This window comes from Callorhinus ursinus, unplaced genomic scaffold (genome assembly GCF_003265705.2).
Source record: "Callorhinus ursinus isolate GAN/ISIS: 27379988/994484 unplaced genomic scaffold, GSC_fseal_2.0 scaffold9, whole genome shotgun sequence".
NCBI lineage: Eukaryota > Metazoa > Chordata > Mammalia > Carnivora > Otariidae > Callorhinus > Callorhinus ursinus.
In genome coordinates this window covers 30,173,878-30,197,493 of record NW_027397071.1, presented here as the reverse complement: position 1 = coordinate 30,197,493, position 23,616 = coordinate 30,173,878, and the positions used below count along the sequence as shown (strand labels likewise).

The 23,616-nt window shown below is 36.0% G+C and overlaps 1 protein-coding gene across 3 annotated transcripts in view; it reads right to left on the bottom strand.

The window, feature by feature from the left end:
- Positions 1-2,224: 2,224 nt before the first annotated feature.
- ZNHIT6 (zinc finger HIT-type containing 6) overlaps positions 2,225-23,616 on the bottom strand; it is a 60,305-nt gene continuing 38,913 nt past the window's right edge. For all 3 annotated transcript variants that reach the window (XM_073896387.1, XM_073896388.1, XM_025872110.2), the window contains 2 exons: positions 6,199-6,323; positions 2,225-2,421 (listed from right to left, as the gene is read on the bottom strand). In XM_073896387.1, coding sequence (XP_073752488.1) covers positions 2,381-2,421; positions 6,199-6,323 — 166 coding nt within the window. In that variant the 3' untranslated portion in view covers positions 2,225-2,380. The remainder of the gene's footprint in view (positions 2,422-6,198; positions 6,324-23,616) is intronic.

Below are 23,616 nucleotides of genomic sequence, written 5' to 3'. Positions count from 1 at the left end.
CAAATGTATAAGAGAATTGTTGGCATTAGTTAGGCGTTTAACATTTCACTGTACACTGTGAAACCTGAACCACACTACTTGCTACAGGGAAACAAATTGGCTCAACCACACTTTGGAATCTTAAATATCTATTATACTAACTCTCTTTAACTCCTAGTTATAATATGAACAGGTGCAAACTTTGTTTACTGTAATTTATGGCTATCAATCCCATATATAATAATTAGCAATTATGAAAGGCCTACCTTGCCTTTGAAATCATTGTTTAAAAAATAAAGAAGGCCAGGTGAAGCTTTCCTCCTTTTAAAATGTGATTCATGAACAAAATGCAGGATGTTGAACTTAACATGGGTCAGGGAGTTTGTTTATTCATCCAAATTAATCAAGAATCCAAATGGAGAGGGTCTCAAAAAAAAAAAAAGAAAAAGAAATTAAGTCTTACTACTACGGACTTCTAGGGCTCTTGATGAATTATTCCCACTTCACCCCCTCCAAGTAGTTGTCACAGTTATTCGCTCAAACATGTTTATTGTAAATCCTGTGGGAATAAATATGTATATTAATCAAATGAGCTGATAGTTATATTTAAGGGAACTATGCTAAATTCTTTCCTAAGGAACAGTCTATAATTGAAAAATCTAATAGAATTCTAGACTATATAGGGATGGCAAAGATACATTGCATCACGCAGATGTTTTCCCCCTTTTGGGGGAAAGTATAGGGCAGGGGGGAAAGTATAGGATAAATCCTTTGGTTGTCCAGTTTTCAATTTAAATTCTAGAAGACATGGAACTCAATACTTTTCTTGGAATGAGACTGTGTCATAATAGATTTCATTATCAGGAAACTGCTCTCCATCCTGATATTCAGATCATGTGCTCCTGGTGTGTACTTTATCCCACTTTTCCCACTAACAATTCTGTGACACATTTGATTCAATTCATCCTATTTCTTGCCTGTTTCAAGAAAACAAATTTCACTTTTAGATTAAATATGAATCCTTTGAAATCCCATTTAGTTGTCTCCCCAGAAATACTGTGAAAAACCTAATTCTACACAAACCTTTCACGTATGAGGAAGATTCCTGAAGCTGCTTTAGGAAGTGTAGCTATTTCTCAAATTGCAACACCTTATTTTCTATGAATTACAGTTCCACTATTACTGATATACTAAGGGTCTTTGTGGCATTATTGTCTTTGGATTCGCTTCTCCAGTTTTGACCTCCAGGTTACACATAGTTGTGTTCTACAAGTTTCTCCTACACTCATCTTCTCATTTCTATTTTTCCCAAGCCTCTTTAATTAATGCCTCTGGCTTCTTTTTGGTCTAAAACTTATTCCAATTATAAACTAAAAATGAATTCACCAATGTCCCATTTTATCATTGTTTTCTTAACCATTAAGTACACAGATGCAACACAGATGTAATAATCTTTTACTCTTTTATAGACATATTGCAATTTCATAACTGTGTAAATTCCAATAAAACTAGGAAACTTTAATTTCAATATGTGAGATCATAATGTATACAGAGCTGCCATAAGGTATAAATTAAGCCATGTACGTACATAAATGCACATATACATTCCAGTAACACTTTGAAGAGTTCCAAGTGTTTCTTTCTTTAGTTATTGCTGGATGTTTCTGCTCATCACAACACCCCTGTATGGTAATGAGGAGCGTGGAATGGGAACGGGATGAAAGGCACAGAATTCATAATAAGACACAGCTCACTGTGCAAACAAGGAGAGCCGAATTTGTGAGCACTGATGGTTCAAACAATGAGAGGCCATTGATTTTGTGAACTGAATATAAGAAGTAATAGTTAATAGTATTTATTTATCCTTTACATGTGACACTGAGCTAGATGCTACCCAAGTAAAAAAGACCCACTCAGTCATCTCAAGAGGGTGAGTTACCAACAAACCCCAAAGACAAGAATGGGCAACGATGGGTCAGTCCTCCTGTGGCTAAATGGTGTGTCACACAGCCTTTATGTTTAGTGAGGTTCTACCAATGAAACTGCCAACTTTGTGGCTGACACAGGTGATTCTTGGGTTTGGGCTTGCATCAAACTAAACAAAAAAAGTTTTCAGCCTTGGAATTAAGCGTATTAAAACCCTGGGCCTAACTGAAATAAGCACTATGCTGGTCAGGTGCAAAAAAGGGATTATTACTAGGAATAAGGGCCTTACAAGTCAATCCAAGAGGCTAGGAAATACACCTTTTCAAAGAAACTTTTAGATTGTTTAATTACTCAGAGAAACAAAAAATTTCAACCACCCACTGACAACATCCCAGTCATCCAACAGCTAGTCAATGCATAGTCAGTCCTCTGCAACTGTCTGGGAATTTTCGCCTTCTTCCTCCAGAAGAAGTGCTCAATTTTCATTGCCAATGTTCTTGGGAGATTCACTTTTCACTGAAAAAAAAATAAGTAAACATACAGTCAAGTGTTTATACTGTTTCTGTTTAGCTTGTTCTGTTTTTCCTTCTTCTCTCCTCCCTTCTGATGCATACCAACAGCACTGCTCATGGGGACAGACAGACCATGTCATGTTCCAGGCGGCCAGGATATACAGTTCTGGCCACAATACAGAAACGATGTCTGAGAGTGGCAATTACAGTTTGTGAGGCAACATCCTTCCTGACTCTGTGGAAGACTTGGGAATGGTCACTTCACAGTGTGGTTATGATCCCATATTCGTACCACTGGAAAGATCACTATTATCACATAGGCTGGCCAAGTGTGGTTGGAATAAATTTTTCCGTAATTTTTTTTTTTTAAACTTAAAATTGAGGGTCAGTGTATGTTGAGTGAATGTGGGCTGAGAGAAGACTAGCTAATCGCCATCTCCTTCCTTTCATAGGAAAGATAACTTAGAGCAGAAATGGAGTCCCTTTAAAGGAGCTGTCCTGACTGGAGCAAGCAAGACTATGATTCACTTACTAAACTGAGAGTTCCTTAAGGAGAGAGACTAGATCTTTCCTCCTTATAGCTAACCTCCCAGTGTAACCTGTTTGCTGAATCAATATGAATGCAAGTCAACCAGAGTAACAGCTCTATTTCATTGCATAGTGAAGCTAAAAGGAAATAATATATTAAAACACTATGAAAATTAAGGTTAAAATACAGATTACTTTGCTTCAGGCTTATAGCCTTTTATTTCCATTGTGTAGATGAGGGAAATAAAGCTCAGAAGCAGAGTAAATGCTCAAGGGCCCACAGCTTAGTAAGAGCTGATGCTAGAATCATAAACCGAGATCTTGCCTCATATTCAACTGCCAAGTTCCTTGGGGTTTGTCAATGGTACCTAGATTTAAGATCGTCCCAGCAACCAAAATGTTTACTGAATCCTTTTTTATGAGTAAAGGATTGAAACAGGTTCAATCCAAGATACAGTCCTGATCCCTGCAGAATTTTATAAACTCTAGCACAGTCCTTCAAGTATTTCCATGATAATACAAGTCAGTTTTTCTCCTCTGGCTTTCTTTGCAATGTATACACATTTTATTATAGCACCTATTGTACTGTAAAGTTTACATGTGTGTTCTTGTGCCTGAGGTCCACTCCCATCTCCCCACCCCAATATGTCACACACAGTGAAAAAGAGGAAGAGAAAGGGGGGTAAGGAAGAATGAGGGGAGGAGAGAGGGAGAGAGAATGGATGAAAGGATATACTGGCCCAACATCAGACTGATGAATAAGTAGCTCCTATGTTATATATTTTCACTAATTGAAATCATCAGTTTTGGGTTGGATTCCTTTTCAAAAGGCAGAGGCATTTTCTATTGGAGTTACCTTAGAACAACAGAGAAATACATTTTGCTGATATTTTTAAATTAATGGAGCTTTGTACTACCGCAGTTTGGGGGAAACCCTTCTCTTTCTTTGCTTCCTAAACTGTCCTGTTTTCTTCTTTTATTGCACTCCATTTTTTTTTTCCTTAAGACTGAAAAGCAGCAGCTCTTATTAAATCATCTAAATCTACTAGCTACCTTTGGCAAATAGGGACCTGTGAAGCAAGTAACACCACTCTGAGCACTTCCCACTGGACTGATACAAGATGGGTGATCAGCACTTCACATTTTCAATCTAGTGGGCTACCTTAATGGCTCAATCTTTTATAGTCAACCTTCTACATTGCTTAAAAAGCAAAAAGCAAACAAACAAAACTTGCCTATTGCCCCTCAATACTGGCAGACTTTTGAGAAACTGTGGCAATCTACAACCATAGCAAACATTGTAACAATGATCAAGTGTGAAAACTACTGAATGCCAGCCCAGAAACATTATTTTTCCCAAACGAGAAGAGAGACACCTTGTGCTATGAACTCAAGATCAAAATCCAACATTTTTGCCTCCAGAGAGAGAAGGAATTTCAAGGCTTTCCAAAGAAAATGCCCTGTTCTTATATAACCCTCTTCCTGCATTAAGGGACCACCCTGCAGAATATCCAAAGCTATGAGAATATACAAAAAAACAGACACTTTGAAGTGCTCACACAAAGAAATGCACGTACAAAACACCTGGCATTATTTTTAAAGTGTATTTATGATGTGACAACACTGATATGGTCCTTAAGATCCTGTCAGACCCTCTAAGTTTTTTGCCACAGCAGCTGTAAAGGATCCTCTATCCTGAAAGCATGAGTCACTTGTCTTCCTGTAAATAAGTCAAATATCACATACCCACCAAAAAATAGCAAATTTTACTTAATCAGATTCCAAGTACACTACAAAAGTAGCCTTTTCATTTTGCTTCATTACAGGAAGCCTTCCTTCAGTGTGCATTCCTAAACAAGGTGAAAGAGGAGCTGTGTGTGCTCTGTTTATTTACACAGACATGTTTGCCCTGGCTAGTACCCCACATTACTAAACAACTTTCCCTGAAACCAACATTTAGAGAGCTATGTGAATTATAATAAGGAAAAAGTAAGGTTTTACACAGCTAAAAAAAAAAAAAAAGTGAAATTGGTCATTTATAACACACTTGTAATTTGAGAAAATCAGATATTCTCAAATTGTAAAAAATATAAAGTCAATAATTAATCTAAAGATTTAGAGGCCCATAACCAATTACTAGAAACTTCACGTTTGCTATCTAACATTCTAGATTCAAATTGTGACGCCGACAAAATTTTGGCCACTTTGAAAAAAAAATTTCTCTTTTACTAAGAAAAAAACCTATTATACACATGTAAGAGAACACCTTAAAACAAAGGTTACTGCCTATTTCAGCCTATACTGCTGGTGTAACAATAAAACCTTAACCACCTGTTTTGAGTAATTTTATTTAAAAAATAGATTTCAATCCAATCCAAGGATTCACTGGCCATCTGGAGACTGTTAAAATGAAACTTGGCCTGTAATTATTATTCTTAGCTGAAAGAGGTATCTAATGGTTTTGAGTTGAGTCACCTCTCTCCCTTTTAAAAAAAGTAATTTCTGAATTTTATTCATCCTCTAGAATTTGCATTCAGAAACACAAGAAGCTTACTCTAATCAGCAGTTGCAAATATGGATGAGTCATTTTAGATACTAAACTTTTACATATACCATTTCCAGTTTTAATACTTCCAATTCCACTACGCACCAAAGAGGGACAAGTACCTTACTTTTAAAGAATCACTAAAATGACAAGGAATATAGCCAAAGAAACAAACATCAAGGAAAATAAAACCAGCACATTTAAAAAAAGGAGATAAAGGTCAAGTCAATGTCACTAGCTTATTCTAAACACAGTCCAAATTTCAAACATGACATTCTTTTAAACATTATCCCTTTCTATAAGGTAAGATACTAAAAATGTTTTATAATCCCTCATTTTAGGAATCTCTAAAGAAAGAGTTTTAACTAGAGAGTAAATTTATCTGATACTGGACAGACTGTTACTTAAAGGCTATTAGGTTTAAAAAAGACAAAAACCTGTAGAACTCCAATAAGGCAAAGAATGTCGTTTTATAGCCGAACTTATTCATTTTGAATTGATATTATAAGCTATGTGCTCTCAAACACGACAGAATCAGCAGCTCGTTCATTTGGTTCTTTACATTAACTATAGCTAGCTATACAGCAAATTCAGTTAAGTGTGTAAATACAGTGAGAAAACAAATATGTAAAGAAATAAACCCAGTTGTGTAATTGCTCAGGCTCACTAGAGTTATTCTAAGCATTACAGGAACAAATTTATATTTACCTTGGTGAAGAACTTCCATGTCATGACTGGATTCCTTTAATACCACATGTAATGTTGGATACTCAATGATCACTTTGTTCCTCAAATTGTCACGGAGACTTTTGTAAGGATCCAGTTCATAATACCTTACAATAAAAAAAGCAAAACAAAAATTAAAAACAGCCTTAATATTCAAAGTTACTAATAAGATATATCAGAGTCCCTTACATTAAAAAATTTTTAAATGTTAATGACATTAATTCAATACTTATTTCCTTATAATATAGTAAGTTTAGTGCCTCTAAAAAAAGTTAAAAGTGCTATTATTATACAGGTTCTAAAGCTAAATAAAGAGCATATCAAATAATTTGACATTAGAAAAGATTGAGAACAAGTCATTTTCAGATCAAGGAATAAAGACTAACTTTTATACAATATCTATGGTTTGATGTGTCGTGAATTCTTCTTGGATCAGGCAATGACTAGTTCAAAATTCAAATTCCTCAAATTTATTTAGTTTGAGCCTTAAAGAAAAACAAAAAACTATCCCATGATAATTTTCAGTAATATATGGTGTTAAAATAACTGGCTACCAATACTTTCGTAAAAAGTTAATTCTAATTATAAAAATAGTTTCCAGAAATTTACATTGCCATACAATTAAATATGGCCTTCCTTTATTTTGAAATTAAAACAAAACAAAACAAAAAAAAACAGTGAGTTTCTGGATGAGCCTAAAACACAAAATTTAAGGAATATGGAGTTTATCAGTCATGCTATCAGTCATGACATAGCTGTCAAATGTGTCACAGGTAATTAGATGCTAATGTTCCTTAAGGTATGAAACTCTCAAGTCATTACTTAAAAAAAAAAAAAACAACAAAACACCACTTTTTTTTTTTTAGTTGATGAAAGATGCATTCCCCTAACATTCTCCCCCTTGCTTGCTTTCTGGAGTAGCAGAGAAAGAGGTGGAATTTCATCTAGCTCACTAGGAGTTGCATACGGGTATGTGTTGGCATGTGAATATCATGTCACATTAAAGACGAAAAAGTTGAGAACATGTCCACCAGTGTAGTCATAATTCTCCAACTTTTTTCTTCCATCTCCACCAATGACAGATGATATTCACATGCAACACACACATCCTAAGGGATACCCAGCCTGACAGCTGTAACTCCATCCTTTTCCCTCCTACTCAAGAAAGCATACTGGATCCAAGTGATCAAGAGTGAGGTTATCACTGGAATATATTTGAATCTGCTGTAATTTTGTTAAGAGTAAATCACTTACAAACTTTGGTATTTCCTAATTAGTAAGAGATTATTTGCACAGTCACTCGCAGCTGAGTGAAGCATGCAGTGCACTTCTGAAGAACTCCTGGTGTAGTGACCTCTCTGTAAGTTTGTTCCATGGAACACTTTTCAAATAAGGGGAAAAAAAAGTGCTTAACAAAATGAAAAGACAAACCTGCTGTAGAAACTGATTTCTTTTTCAGAAGTAGGTGACAAGTGAGAGAACAACTGTACTTGACATGTTTGCCTGACTACATTCCCTACCCCTGGAATTCCATTCTTCATTTTAGAGTCACAGAAAATTTTTTATGTTGAAAAAAACATGAAATGCAAAATACTCAGTTTTCCTAAACCAGCCACCCCAGTGCCCATAGGCCACGGAATGCATACATTCTTTTCCCTGTGTAATGTAACACAGATGTGCTTACAATACTTTAAAAGTGGTTCCAGCATTCAAGGATTAAATGCTTCACATCTTTTAAACATTATTTCCCTTTGAATTAAGCAGTGTCTTTTTTTTTTTAAAGTTAGCAGTAATTACACATAAGAGAAAAATGAGATTGAATTAGATATTGAAGTATAAGATTAACTTTTAAAGTAAAATATAAAATGGATATAACCAAATTTTTCTTAGGAGAAAATAAGACTTGAATTCTCAAATGGGAAATTTTCAAGTAGTATCCTACAAATGCTTGCAGTAACTTATCTTCTGTGAATTTAAATGAATCACAAGACTTCTATTAAGAAACATTTCACAAATCAGGGAATGTTTACTTATTTCAGTCTTTCGTAATTTTCAGTGTAGACTTAACATTTTAGGTAATTTGTTTCTTTTCATAATATTCAATCTTCATTAGGTTTCTCTATATTTCCAAAGCTGAATTTAAAAAAAAAAATTCTTCAAAAGCCACATGGTAACTGGAAGCCTACACTCTTGCTGATACAGTATAAAATAGGTTCCCAGCAGAGGAACATCTAGAAATACTTAAGAATTACCATATAAGTTATATATTACTTCAACCTTAAAACTACAATGATTACTTGTTCAGTTAAAAAAAATTTTTGGTCCCTGTTTTATGTGTGTAGCAGGCCCCTTTTTTCTTTCTACTTTAACAAAGCACTTAGGATGCAAAAATTTGTAAGAGCTTATAATGAATTATTTTTAAAATACTATATTCAAATACAATGAAAATCTGGTATGTTGTATGGTTTTCATTAGAACCGCTGAATTTTATTTCGTGTTTACCCTAAAATGTTGCAAACTTCTAATCACAGCAATATTGGTACTGAGTGTCAGTAAGCTTCTAGGCTCCAGCTTTCAAGTCTGTTAAAGAGGCTGGACTTCACTAGATCATCTTTTAGTTGAAATCCTGAATTTCTTTCTTTTTCTACTACTAATGGTTACTCTTAGTCTACCGTTAAAATTTGCCCGTAAATTTAAAAAGAAAATTATGTAAACTGTTTCTTTATAGAAAAGCCATCAAACACATATGGGGTAACATTTTGTGACTTGCAGTTAAATAAAGCAGCAACTTTTAGTGGCTGCTTGGGTTTGGGGCCCAACACTGTGAGTTAAAGTCTATCACTTAACTGGTCTGTGATTCTGGACAAGTTACTTTACTTCTCTGATCCCTAGTTTCCACACATGAAACTGGAGAATGACAAGTGTCACTTCAGAGAGTTATTGTGGGGTTAAATGATAGAACAGAGAAACTGCTAGCTCAGTTACTGAAGCCATGAACAAAGTTCTCCATTTGCATAATTACCTAAAATAAAACACATTCTGATAGAAACTTTAGTGCAGGACAGTCATTGGACTTCTTCAGAGTAACAAAGAATGGCACTTATTATGTTAACACGGAAACACATATTTGCCTTTTTATGCATTTTACATTTTAAATACAGAATTACAACTTTCAAACTATTATTTTAGATCACATTTCCTTCCAGGAGGCTAAAAGTACGTTGAATGTTTCTATTTCTATTATCTTTAGGCAAGTTGTAGAATCCAGTTTGGCACTGCCTAAAACATTTAGACCTTAGCTCTTTTGCAAGCCATTAAGTTACTGAATCCTAAGGGACAGCTTTATCTGTTTGAAATTTTCTCAGACTCTGGAGTTCCCATTAGTAGAATGGCTCTGCTACCCTAAGACAAACTACTTAGGTTTGGAAGAATTAAGACACCAACATTTGTCTTTTTTTTTAACCCTTAGGGACCCTCTCAGACATTTCCTCTTGTTATTTCACTTGCTCACCCTCACAGGCTTGCTAGCTGACCCTGCTCCAGGCAGCTTCACAGGGGCATTATAAGGGCAACATGGCTCAGTAGGCTAAACAGGTGTTACAGTGATTGACATTATATAAATAAAAGTTGTCTTGATGGTCAAGGGTATGTTTTTAATCTTGGCTCTGTTACTAACTTTCAAAGAAACTGCCCAAGTTCTCAACTTCTTCCTCTACTTTACTTGCAAATTAGGATTTTAAAAAAATTTCTCCTAACTCAAAAGAAGACAGACTTTTAAAAAGTCACAAACCACTTTATTTCCCATCACTGACACTCCTTAGATCATTTCCTTTCCCCTCCTAAAAAATATTGAAACTAAATATGAATATTCTCCAAATTTAATAATCTAATTGTAGTCCCTAGGCCACAGAACTTTTCCCTAAAAAATAAAGTCACTGGATGAGGTGATCACTAAGCTGACTCCAACTTTAAAATTCTACAAGTTTTGATATATATTTTAAGGATCTTATTTGACAGAGAGAGCGAGCACGCAACAAGCAGGGGGAGCGGCAGGCGAGGCAGAGGGAGAAGCAGGCTCCCCAGTATGCATGTATACTGTAAGCAAGCTCTACGCCCAGCATGGGGCTTGAACTCACGATCCAAGATGAAGAGTCGCATGCTCTACGGACTGAGCCAGCCAGGCGCCCCAAATTGACCTTAATATAAATCAGTTATCTGAGAGTTAACTGTTTTTAAGGTATGGCTCATCCTGGCATAACTGAATTATGGTTTTTGAATCAACTGCAAATTAATTGTTTTAGATTCACATTTATCAAATTCCTTGAAAATAATACAAACTTTAAAGTACTAAACTTTATGTAATAAAGTAGAAAGTGAACGGATTAGAGAAACAAACTAGTTTTCAAAATCCAAATGAAAAGGAAGAAAGAACCCAGATTGTTAAAGAAGACCCAGAGTAGGAGAAGAAAATACATAAACTGAAACATATAAAACCAAACTAAGTACAGGGGTCAGAGAGTTTGAATTCTTCTGTTTAAAAGAAAAAGGTACTATTTAAAATTTCTCCAAATAATACTCCTTTGTCACAATTTCTGCAATTCATACAGTCCAAGTCATATTAGAAACGGATCTTGCCAAAGTTGAGTATTTTTCTTACCTAATTTCTCTTAGTTTTCATATTAAAAAAAAAAAGTCAACAGTAGTTGAATTAGTAATTTGCTGCACTTTGTTTTGGGACTTTAATATATCTACGTAACTGACGACCACAAGTGCTTGATAATGGGGCACCAGTCATGAGCTGGTAGTACTGTATATACATGCATATACAGTAACTTTCTTAATAGCCAGAGATTCAACCTTGTACATTTGGAATCAGTTAGTTGCACTTTTAACTCTGAAATCTAGATTGAGAAATAAATGCTTTCCTCTTTCAAAAGGAAAGCTCAACAGTCCATAACTGCAGTGGTAAATGATTCTAGTCTATCCATGGTATGAAAGCTATGGGATGTGGTAAAACAGTGGCCAATTACATATTTTAAAACTTTAAGGAGGGGGCGCCTGGGTGGCTCAGTTGGTTAAGCGACTGCCTTCGGCTCAGGTCATGATCCTGGAGTCCCGGGATCGAGTCCCGCATCAGGCTCCCTGCTCAGCAGGGAGTCTGCTTCTCCCTCTGATCCTCCCCCCCTCTCATGTGCTCTCTCTCCCTCATTCTCTCTAAGAAATAAAATCTTAAAAAAAAAAAAAACTTTAAGGAGGGCCTTACAAGGCTCTTACTTGTTCTAGATGCGATTTGTTCAGTCTTTCCTGATCCTTACTGGAAGCTCAATTATTTTTAAATCCAGAGGCTTGGGTTCCAATCTTAAGATCATTAAGATCTGTGACTCCTCAAGGGTACTCCATTTTCTTCATCAGTATAATGATGGAAAAGTTATCTATTCAAGGGCTCGCTTGTAAAGATTAAATAAGTGAATTTAACAGACGAAAATGCTTCTAAAGTGGAACTTGTCCAACTAGTATCAGTAATAAGATTTTATACTCCAAAGATTTTTTATAATAAAGCAGCTCTAGTAGGGAAATGACATACTAGTCAGGAATTATGTTCACGATGTATGATGAGACTAGTTAGTAGAAAAAGCGTATCTTGTAGAGAGACCTAAGTCCAAATCCTGGCTTTGTAACTATAAATTGGTTTCTTTTGGGTAGGTCAATTTCTGAGCTTACTTTTCCTATCTTGTAGAGATATAGTATGTTACTTCATTACAAGTAATGCATGTAGAAATGTAAACACTTATTCATTAATTCCTCAAATATTTATTTAGTATCTACCACATACAGGTGGTCTGCTAGGTAACAGAAGTTCACAGAAATAAATCCCACAGTTTACTGAGGGTACTAGTCAAAGAAATAATTACCACATTTCATTGGGACAAGTGTTATGATAGAAATCTAAAGCTAAGCAGATACTCAAAAAAACATTCTTTCTTGTTCCTTACCCACCTGCAGATATTCTTTCAGGCTGCACAGTACACTCAATATCTAGGTACTTCACTTGCTAACCCTAGCTACCTCTCCCACTTCTTAACTGGTTCTTAAAATCCCTCCTCCTTCAAAGACTTTCTAATTAACATAGGGAATTTTAATTAGCCTTATTCTTTGTTAACAAAACATATTTCTTTTGGTACTAAATTGACTGTAAGATGTAAGAGTATGATTATAGACAATCTTCAAAAAATTTTTTTTAGGATTTACTTATTTATTTGACAGAGAGAGTGAGCACAAACAGGGGGAGTGGCAGGCAGAGGGAGAAGCAGCTCTCCTCAGAGCAGGGAGCCTGATGCAGGGCTCTATCCCAGGACCCTGTGATCGTGACCTGAGCCGACTGAGCCACCCAGGCGCCCCTTAATCTTCAATTTTTATTAGAAAGTATCATTTTGCAAAATATGATCAGTTTCCTCAGAGAAACTTTTGCTTAAACGTTAAATAGTTCATGAATTAACTACACCACAGAATTATATCACTTTAGAAATGGCAAGTATTTAGTTTTTTTTTTTTTTTGTCTTCCAGCTGAGGGCAATGGAGCCCTGAGAAATTAAGTACCTTACCCAGGGTCATTCAAGGAGATGCAGGGTTGGGGCTACTGAAAGCAGATCTTGAATTCCTTCACTCTACTGTTTGCTTGTTCACTTATTCCTCACTCAATACATATTTACTGAGGGTCTACCTTGTACCAGACACTGTTCAAGTCTCTGAGAAAATAGTGGTGAACTATTAGGTATTCAGTCAAGGATGAAGGCTTTTCAGGAAGAAAGTATATGTACAAGGTAGACAGAGTCAGGAGTAAGCTAGTGTCCACAGGACTAAATGGAAAGGAGACATGGGAATATACATAGAATTCATAGTTTGGGGGGGCGCCTGGGTGGCTCAGTTGGTTAAGCGACTGCCTTTGGCTCAGGTCATGATCCTGGAGTCCCAGGATCGAGTCCCACATCGGGCTCCCTGCTCAGCAGGGAGTCTGCTTCTCCCTCTGACCCTCTTCCCTCTTGTGCTATCTTTCTCTCTCTCAAATAAATAAATAAAATCTTAAAAAAAAAAAAGAATTCATAGTTTGGGTACTTCTAAAAAAATTAAAGAGAAAGGCCGGAGGAGGTTGAAGCTCTTTGGCTAAAATGAAATACCTGAAATCACTTAGAAATGTCAACTAATCATGTCATTATTACCACTGAAGAGTATATAAAGTTGGTTACAAATTACCGTATAACTAGAATGTATAAATTTAGTACATTAACATTGAGAATTAAAATATATTTCCCAGGACACCTGGGTGGCTCAGTTGGTTAAGTGTCTGCCTTCAGCTCAGGTCATGATCCCAGGATCCTGGGATCGAGTCCCGCATCGGGCTCCTTGCTCAGCGGGGAGCCTGCTTCTCCCTCTGCCTGACGCTCCCCCGTTCTCTCTCTCTGACAAATAAACAAATAAAATCTTTAAAAAAATAAAATCTATTTCCCAAGCTTTCAGAGAAAACTCTCACTTTATATTTCTCATAATTTCTGTAACTAGTAATGAATTTAGTATATATTTGAAATGAGAACATCAATATGGGAACTGTAGACTTACAATCTAGTAAGAATCTGACCATCATATCACTTTGGATCTTCAGTACAGCCTCTCAAATTAAAATTCTCAAGTTCACAACTACTAAAACTTTAATAGTTGTGCTTGCATCCGTCCTGTAAATACTAACCCAGCTTTGCCAACTGGCTGAGCTTCAGCTTCCCTACAGCTAAATTTACAGTTCTTATCATAAAATTGCTTTAAGCAGAATTCCCCGCATAAAACCCACTGGATATGTCTTCTCTGATAAAATATTTAGTACCTCACTCTACATATTTCCTTTATATGTATGGATGTTCTTCAGGTTGATTTTAACATTTTATAGTCTTCAAATGATCTCTTGCTTTCTTTGTTCTAAGGTCTAGATCTGAAATGTGGTCAAAGGTTAATACCATTTTGAACACATACTCATCTGATCATGGCTCTCACTCTGAAAAATAAGCAACAATCCCAAAAAGCTGTAACAAAGAACTGGGGTTGGGTTTTACATAATCTAAGAACACGCATTATGTCCATTTATGGCATGTGCTCTATTGAAGAAAACATACTAATGCATTGGGAGACAGGCAGGCCTAGGTTTGGATCTAGGTACCACCATTTGGTGGTTACGAAGCTGCAGGCTGGGCTCTCTATGCAATTATAATGTGTAAAACTTATAATGCATGTATAATGTATAATGTATAATGCATGTATAAGGCAATTATAATGTGTAAAACTTATAATGCATGTATAATGTACCATAATCATAATGTATACAAATGCTTACCAAAGCACCTATAAAACAGAAGAGGCACTCAATAAGAGGTTGTTATTAATAGTTATTATGTTTCGTAAAGATACCTATTTGCCTCTAGATTTAACCTTGTTTTAAACTCACCCTTGCAGCAAACTTTTTTGTGTTTGGGAAAACTTATTCAGGATCTTCACACTTTTTTGGTTATATATAACTTAAAATAGTTTTGGAAAACAATGATACTTTTGTGTATATATATTTTTTAAAGATTTTATTTGAGAGAGTGAGAGAAGAGAGAGTGCACACGCCAGTGAGGAGAGGAGTAGAGGAGGAGGGGGGAGGGAGGGGAAAGAATCTCAAGCAGACACCGCACTGAGCATGGAGGAGCCCAATGTGGGGCTCAGTCTCACAATCCTGAGATCACGACCTGAGCTAAAACCAAGGTTGGACGCTTAATGGACTGAGCCACCCAGGTGCCCCACTTTTGTATATTTTTAAATAGATTATCTAAACTTTCATTTAAAATCTTTACTCACAAGTTTAAATAGATGCAAAGAACATAATTTATTGTGTAGTGTAAATACTGATTGAAAATGAAAATGTTACCTTACTCTTAAGTAAATTCACTCAAATCTAAATACCACAGCAATTTGATACCGATTATCATCCATTTAAAATGCTCTTCTCTTTTTTCCTTTTATTCCAAGCTCTTCCGTAACAGTTAGAAATCTTATATGGTTTCCTCTTCCTCTTGAACTTGTATTTCCACTCCAATTCTCCGAAGAATTTTACCCTGAGTAATGCATTTATGTTTGAAAATCTTTTATTGATTACCCATTTATACTTTTCTGTAACAAAAATGTGTATGTAAGCTAAAAAAAATTAACTTTACTACCTATGACCTTAATACTTTAAATGTTAAAAATACTTTATTACTACAAAATTGATCAAAACACAAACATACTACATTTGAAGTAAAATTTTTACTGGAAATGCATCTCATGATGGGCAACCATGGGTGATGGCATCTTCTATTACAGGCAAGTTTGCTTACTATTGTAAGTACTCATTAATAGAATCAAATTCCAAAAGGAAAACAAGGAAATTTAAGTAATGCCATCTAGAGACATATTGCTGTCTTTACTAACCCTTCAGCAGTTACTTTCAAGGGATCTAATAAAAAGGCAAAAATGGAGCCTGCAATTTTCATAAGACAAGACATCTGAAAGTAATTAATGCTGTTCTTAGACATTCTGGAATTCCTTTAATGTTGTCTGATAATATATTTAATTCTGTACCAATATTCTCAAAATAATAACTTCTAACACCTTGTTTTCTAATGGCAGGACATTTTTAAAAATCCTAACTTTTAACTGCATACTATAAATTTCTTACTTAGAATATCTTCAAAGTATATTTTTTAATTATTTTCTATAAGCCTGAAATAAGATAATTTAATCTTCCAGTTCCAGTTCAATTAGGCAAAGGGTACAGACTAATATCTTTGAAGATGTAAAAATCTGATTTCAAAAAATCCATCTTAATATCAAATTATATATTTCTCTATACATCTTCAACAATTCAACTGAATAAACATCTGCCAAATACTTATTATACAGAAAATATGTCAAACACTGTATGGGAACCAAAAATGGTGAAAATGTCCTCAAGGAGTTTACCACCCTGGCCAATATTTCTCAAAGTATGATCATAGGGATAACTTAGGAAGCAGAGACTGTAAAAAATGCAGGTTTCTGGGTCCTATATGAAACTGATAAACCAGAACCCCTGAGGGTAGGCTGGAAATCTGTATTTCCAACAACTGTCCTAAATGATTATGATGGACACTGAAATATGAGAAGTACTTTGTGAGAAAAGAAGAAATACAGGTTAAATGTTCAGTTGGGGAGATGTTTAAGGTAAGGAGGAATAACTGGCCAGTAGGGATATGGGTTAGGTGAAAAGCAAGGAGGGGTGTGGCAGGGCTATGAGGAAAGGCAGGCAAGAGACCAGGCTCTTAGAATCAACTAAGGCTGAGAGGTGGTTTCTTGCAGGCAGAGCTGAGAGTCAGGGAAATCAGAATCTGAGCAAGTTACATGAACTGGAGGTCAGCTCTGCTCTAAGGTAGAAAAGGTCTTTGCTTGCGGGGCGGGGAGGGGGAGTTAAGGGGGGGAGGGATTTGTGTTAGTGAAAGCCAAAAGGAGGTCAGATGGGTCTCACTAGAGGCCTTTACATAGGCAAAATCAGTTTCTCTAAAACAACATAGGAAAAAGTACCTTACCTCTTTAATTTCACTGTAAATGATTTTTTAAATATTTCATGTTACAGATCAAAAGAAAGTAAAGTAACTTTAGTTTTTATTTAAAAAACAACCTCTCAGCATGGAAATAAAACCTAAGAGAGAGAGCTCATATTTTTGCTCATTTTTCTTTTTCAAAAAAAAAAGAAAAAGAAAAAAAAAGTGCTCCAAAAATTATTAACTACAACCAGCACAGTAGGAAACAGCCAATAAAATCTGTGCAAGTACAGTAGGGTAGTATCCCCAAGAGTAATAATCTTCTGTGATGCTCATTAAGTCAAAGCCTAAATAATACTTTAACTTGACTTGGGTTTAAAGTCTAAACTCTTAACTTTATATGCCAATCTTTGGAAGTAGAATGAAGGCAACCGGTGTGAGCTTCCATCAAAAAATGACAAGTCTCACATGTCTATGCAAAATGCTCACACCTTCCACTGGGCACTTGTTATGCCTTATATATATAAAATACATATCTATTGTAGCATTTACCCTACATCTACCTTCTCCCCTAGACTGTGAGCTCCTTGAAGGCTAGTCTTTTAGAAGCCTGTGTAAACCTAGTGCTTAACACTGAGCTGGCATAGGAAAGGGACTCCATGATACTTTAGGTCAAGTTCATTTATCAAAAAGCCTATCTTTTGAGCAGGAACTGCTTTTTCTGAAGTGACTTTTAATTATACTGGGCAGTTGTTATAATCTCTTTCTATTTTTCTCTCTCATTTTCCATATTGAGAATTGAAGCCCTCAACTGACTAAATGATATAGTGACAAATAACCAATAAAAAATGCTTTAGGGTTGCCTGAGTGGCTCAGCTGGTTAAGCGTCCACCTCTTGATCTCTGCTCAGGTCTTATCTCAGGGTTATGAGTTCAAGCCCCATGTTGGGCTCCATGCTGGGTGTAGAGCCTACTTAACAACAACAACAACAAAAAGTCCTTCAGAGCAGAGATTGGTAAAGTACGGTCAGCAGGCCAAATCCAACCCACTGTCAGTTTTGTAAATAAAGTCTTACTGGAACATAAGTCATACCCATTCATTTATGTATTATCTATAGATGCTTATGTGCTATAATAGCAGAGTTGACAATTGTGACTGCATGGCCCACCATGCCAAAAACATTTACTCTCTGGCCATTTTAGAAAAAGTTGTCCCAGTCCTGCTTTTGGGTATTAAAGTGGTATCAACACCTAGCAAATAGCAAGCATACATACATTTAAGTGAATTAGTACACTACTTACTAAAAAAATTAAAAAGTCATTGACTTAGTACTGCAGGAAATATAAAGATGAAGATGCCTAATGTAGTCACTGTTTTCAAAAGGGAGTTTATCATCGAATAGGATAAATCTTGTTGGGAGAAAAATAAGACATGATTGCAGGAAACTATGAGAAGTACAACACATTTTTTAAGGCTCAAGGGATAAGGAAATCACATCCAGTTGGTGGGAAGGGATAGGCTCCACTGCAAATACTGATAAACAACAGTCACTCAGAAAAACGGAGAGGAGAGACTCATTACGGAGGCAACCATGTAAGCCAGGGTGGTAAGGGAGAAATGAAAGATGGCTCTAAGGTCTTATGTCTCACTATAAGAATGACAGTGCCAATAACAAGGAGTAAGTATCAACATTTGCTGACTGCTTACTAGATGCCAGGAACGTAACCCATTAATCTATATTTAAAACAAAACACACACACACACACACACACACACACACAGGAAGAAACAGATGTGGTGATGCCAGGAACATAACCCATTAATCTATATTTAAAACACACACACACACACACACACACACACACACGCACACACCAGGAAGAAACAGATGTGGTGGGATGAGATCTAAATGGTTTGAGTTTAAGATTTAATGAGATGTGTTAAGATAGCTACAAACCAGGATTTGGAGTTTGGGAGAAAGGCTGAAAATATCTACATCTGGGAGTCATTGTACAGAAATAGTACTTGATAACACCTTAAGTACACAAGATCCTCAAACCTCAGATTCTCTTAATATCCAATTTATGCTAAAAGAAACAGAAACTAACATGATTGGGTATCTGCCCCCATGTGGTTAATGGTGAGCATGCTGAGAGTATAGCTAATATTGAACTTAGTTCCCACAAGCATAAGAAATACAAAATGGTTGAAACAAGTTGTTATTTAAAAAAAATGTAATGCATAATACAGTCCACTGCTGGCTACATGGAATTTTTTTGTTTTAAACAGATTTCCTCCTTTTTCTAAGGAAGTAATCTTTAGGATTAAAACAATAATAAAACCCTTATATTGAGTCAGTTCTGCAAGATGTTGACAATATCGCAACTCTCATTTTTTATAATTTTTTTAAAAAGATTTTATTTATTTGAGAAAGAGAGAGAGGGAGAGCAAGCACAAGCAGGCTCCCTGATGAGCAGAAAGCCCAGTGTTGGGCTTGATCCCAGGACCCTTAGATCATAACCTGAGTGAGCCAAAGGCAGATGCTTAACAAAATTGAGCCACCCTGGCACCCCTATGGCAACTCTTAATACATGAAGAGTATGTACTTACCAAGAGTGATTTGTATGTGCCAGGCACTGTGCTAAGCAGCTAACATCACAAAGTAATCTTCACAACAATGCACTGTTGCTTCTGTTTTGATCCCCACTTTCAGGTGGGAAAACAGGCTTAGTAACCTTCCAAGGTTTGAACCAAATTTGTAACATTATTTTGACTTCATAGAAAATCTACTTTGATGTAGGTTCTTGCATAAAAACAAAAAGGTTATTAATTGGAACATCTCATAATTTGGGTTAGGTTTGTGAAGCAGTGATCTAATATAACAAGCTTAGTATTTACAACGGTGAGACTTTTGGTCTACAAAGTCTAGTCTGGAACCTCTCAAAGTAAAATCAGGTCTAGTCCACAAATTATGTATTCTGAAAGGATAATATTACTTACTGGAATATGATATAATTTCACTCTGAAGGAATCCTAATAACAAATGAGTAGTATAAAAAGGCCATTGTTTTATTTATTTTTAAAGATTTTATTTATTTGACAGAGAGAGAGAGAGAGAGAGAGAGAGAGCACGTGCGCACAAGCAGGGGGAGTGGCAGGCAGTGGGAGAGGGATAAGCGGGCTCCCTGCTGAGCAGAGAGCCCGATGTAGGACTTGATCCCAGGACCCTGGGATCACGACCTGAGCCGAAGGCAGATGCTTAACGACTGAGCTACCCAGGCGCCCAAAAGGCCATTGTTTTTAAAAATAATGTTCCAGAAAATGATGCCACTTCTACTGAAAACTCAATGTGCCCTAAGACTCTCCAGGTCCTACCTGCATCTCTCCAAAAACAGATCCATGCCAGGAACCTTAGTCAGTCACCTTTGCTTCCTGTTCGTTTTCTCCATTCATTCTTGTATAAACCCCAGTTTTTATTTCTATCCTTCAAAGATAAAATGTGCTTAATTAATGGTTTTTGAGTAAATTTGGCAAGAATTATCCCATAATAGCTTAAACCACATCTTTATCAAAAGTAGGACCTTATAGGGGCGTGTGGGTGATGCAGTCGGTTAAGCACCTGACTCTTGGTTTGGCTCAGGTCTTGGATCTTGAGGAGCTGTGGGACTGAGCCCCACATTGGGCTCTGTGCTCAGAGTGAAGTCTGCTTGGAATTCTCTTTCCCTCTGCCCCTCCCTCCCGATGTCTCGCTCTAATAAATAAATCTTAAAAAAAGAAAAAAACCCAAAAATAAAAAGGACCTTACATAAACATCAAAGCAGCAAAGTAAACATAAAGAATGGAAAATGTATCTCAACTTCCTTATGGGAAATAAATGGTTTCATTAGTAAATACAATACAGAAAACAGATTTGGAAAATTACAATTGAATGAACAGTACCAAACTTGGGAGTATTCTAAATTCTTCATTCAGTAACAACTTAAGTGAGCAGCAACACAATGACTGCCTCTTATAGTACCTGGCATTACCGACATAGGTTTTTCTGTTTCAAAACCACTCATTTACTTTCTGAGAATAGAGAGCTGGTTAAGAAATGATGTGGCAAGAGATAAAGGGTGGCCTGCTAACACAAGCACCTTTCATGAATTCTCCTCCACTGAGAATGTAAGCTCCAAAGGGGCAGGAATGGTTCTCCTTACTGCCATCACCCTAACGTCTGGAATACCCACCTGGACCACAGTGGGTATCACTGTCTGAAAGTGAATGAATACATGAATTTACTTAAGAAGCCATATTAGCTCTTATAAGAAAACACAAATTCAAACTCTGTGTATTCTGGAAAGAAAACTCCCGAACAGATCAGCAGCAAATTCCTTAGGGTTAGACATGCATTCTATAATCAATCTAAAAATAAAAGTCATGTATGGCAAAGCTAAAAACTGGGAAACATTTAAGATTGCTCTAGCTGATCAGGTATATCACGAGACAACTATCATAAACCCTCCAAGAATGGAAAACACAACCAGTAGAAACTGGCAACATCAAGTATTTGGTAAACAGACTTTACTCTGGAGTCATCAGAATGCTGTAAATTGTAGGATACATTTAAAATCAACAGCTACAAGGAAACTACATGTTTCTGCCTTGTAAGTACTTTTAGGAAATAATAAAATCCTCCTATTTTAGCATGCTTATCTTATATTAGAAGCCTAACACTTTAAAACCTATAAAATCTTACTTAGAGTTCTCTGAATGTTTAATGATAATTAAAAGTGTAATTAAGTATACAATCAAATGTTAAGTGCTCATCTTATCCTATCTATGAATGCATTATCTGAAAAACACTGTGATATAAAAAATCAAATGAAAATCTATTTCTGAAAGTATTCTCATGTATCTAATTTCATTAGTCATGATTAGAAAATACTTGAAAACTGGGAAGTTTTATAGAAATTAGGATCACTGTATCATGAAGCTGACTTAACAATCAGAAATATCTGATGTACCTTATCCCAATTTAGAATAAAAACTCCTTCACTATAGAGTTTCCGAGGACCTAGGTTGTAACCTTCCCTTTCTTCCTAATGTTTTCATAGATCACTGAGTTCAAATAAACAACTCAAATGGGGAAATTTGGATGGCAAGTTTTTTATATAAATAAGAGAAAAGCCAAAATACTTTGGCTCAGGTTTAGTATCAAAACAGCCTATTCTAGGTATTCCTTGGACAACACTCACCTTTTACTTTATTAATCTATCATTCTTTTCCCCTTGGGGATTAAGGTTAACTCAAGACCCAACTTTGATCCTCTATCGGTTCCTAAAGAAGGTATAAAATAAGAGAAAATAAAGGACCTTAAAGGAAAATGAAACACAGAAAAACTGAGTGCCTAGAATTAGGTCATTCAGTGTACTTCTTTGACCTTATTTTAGGTTCTGGTTTACCCTCTCTGTTAAAATAAACTTTTCCAATCTGACTGGTATCTTCCTGTGCTCTGGTCTCTCTCTATTCTGATGTCTTTCTAATGCAATTGCGTGAAATGATTTTCCCAACTGCTCCCCTCTGGATCATGTCATGCTATAGGCATTTCTGCCAGCCACTCTCCTGGAAAACCCTGGTCTGCTAGGACATGCTGAGATCTCCATCTCGAAATCTCTATCCTCTTTGCTCTTCGAGCATTTATAGCACACATTTGCAAATTAAAAATGAATGCTATCTGTGCCCAAACAGCCTGTCCTGTATTATAAACTTTAAAATACTCAGTATCCACCTTTTAACATGTACAATTTGGGTTTCCTTGAATTTTAGAAGAAGAGGATACTAATGCCAAAGAGTCAAGTTTGACTGGCTCAGTGAGCTGGCACATTTCTTTACTGGCCACTCCCCAGTTTGCCTTGACTTAAAATAAAAATAGAGTAAACCTTCTCTTTCTGGTAATGGAGGAAATAAAAATGGAAACAACAAAGAAACAAAACAAAAATCATAACTAACACAAAACAAAAAAGGAAAAAGAAAACCCCAACCTTTTGTTCTTAGCAGTTGTACCAAAATTATAATGGGTTGTTTTCCTTAGCTTTGGTAAAAAAATTTCATTATTTGCCAAACAGATGAGGTAAACAGGGTGACTGTGGTCAAGATGATGGCCAATCTCACCAAAATATTTTTATCAAGTCTAGAAAAGCAATATGGTATTTCAAACACATACTTATTAAGAAAACAAATAATTGCATTCATGGCCATTAAAATAGTAGCCAATGGCTGCTATCTGTAATTATTCAAAGTCTGATAAGTACAACAAAGGAAAATGATGACGCAATCAGTTGGATGGGTAGCACTTTTACTGTCTCCCTTCCAATCCTTCTGGAGCCATTTACATGTTATCCCCACACTGGCAGTCTAGCACCAGGAGCTGGTAAATGCTCAGAGTGGTACAGAAGTGTTAGAATGTTGGACACATCAGCAGGTTGTCATGAGAAGACTTGGGAGAGTATATATTAGTTCCATGGCCTAGAGAAGATGAGATGAGACAACTATCCAGAAAGCAATTTCATTTTTCATAAAAACCCTCACAGGTGTTCTTTTAACAGGCTTATGAGACTAAAGGCACAGTATACCCATCAAGAGTGCACCACATAAATGTGAGTAACATTTACAAGAATTAACTAAATAAGATATAGTAAATGTTAAGAAAGGAACTGAATTTGAATGAGATAACAGATAATAAAAGGAGGAGAAATTATTTAATGACTGACAGGAGGTAAATTCCAAGGGAATGTTGCAAATTGTTTTGTTTAATCATGAATTGTATGAAATTTAAGAT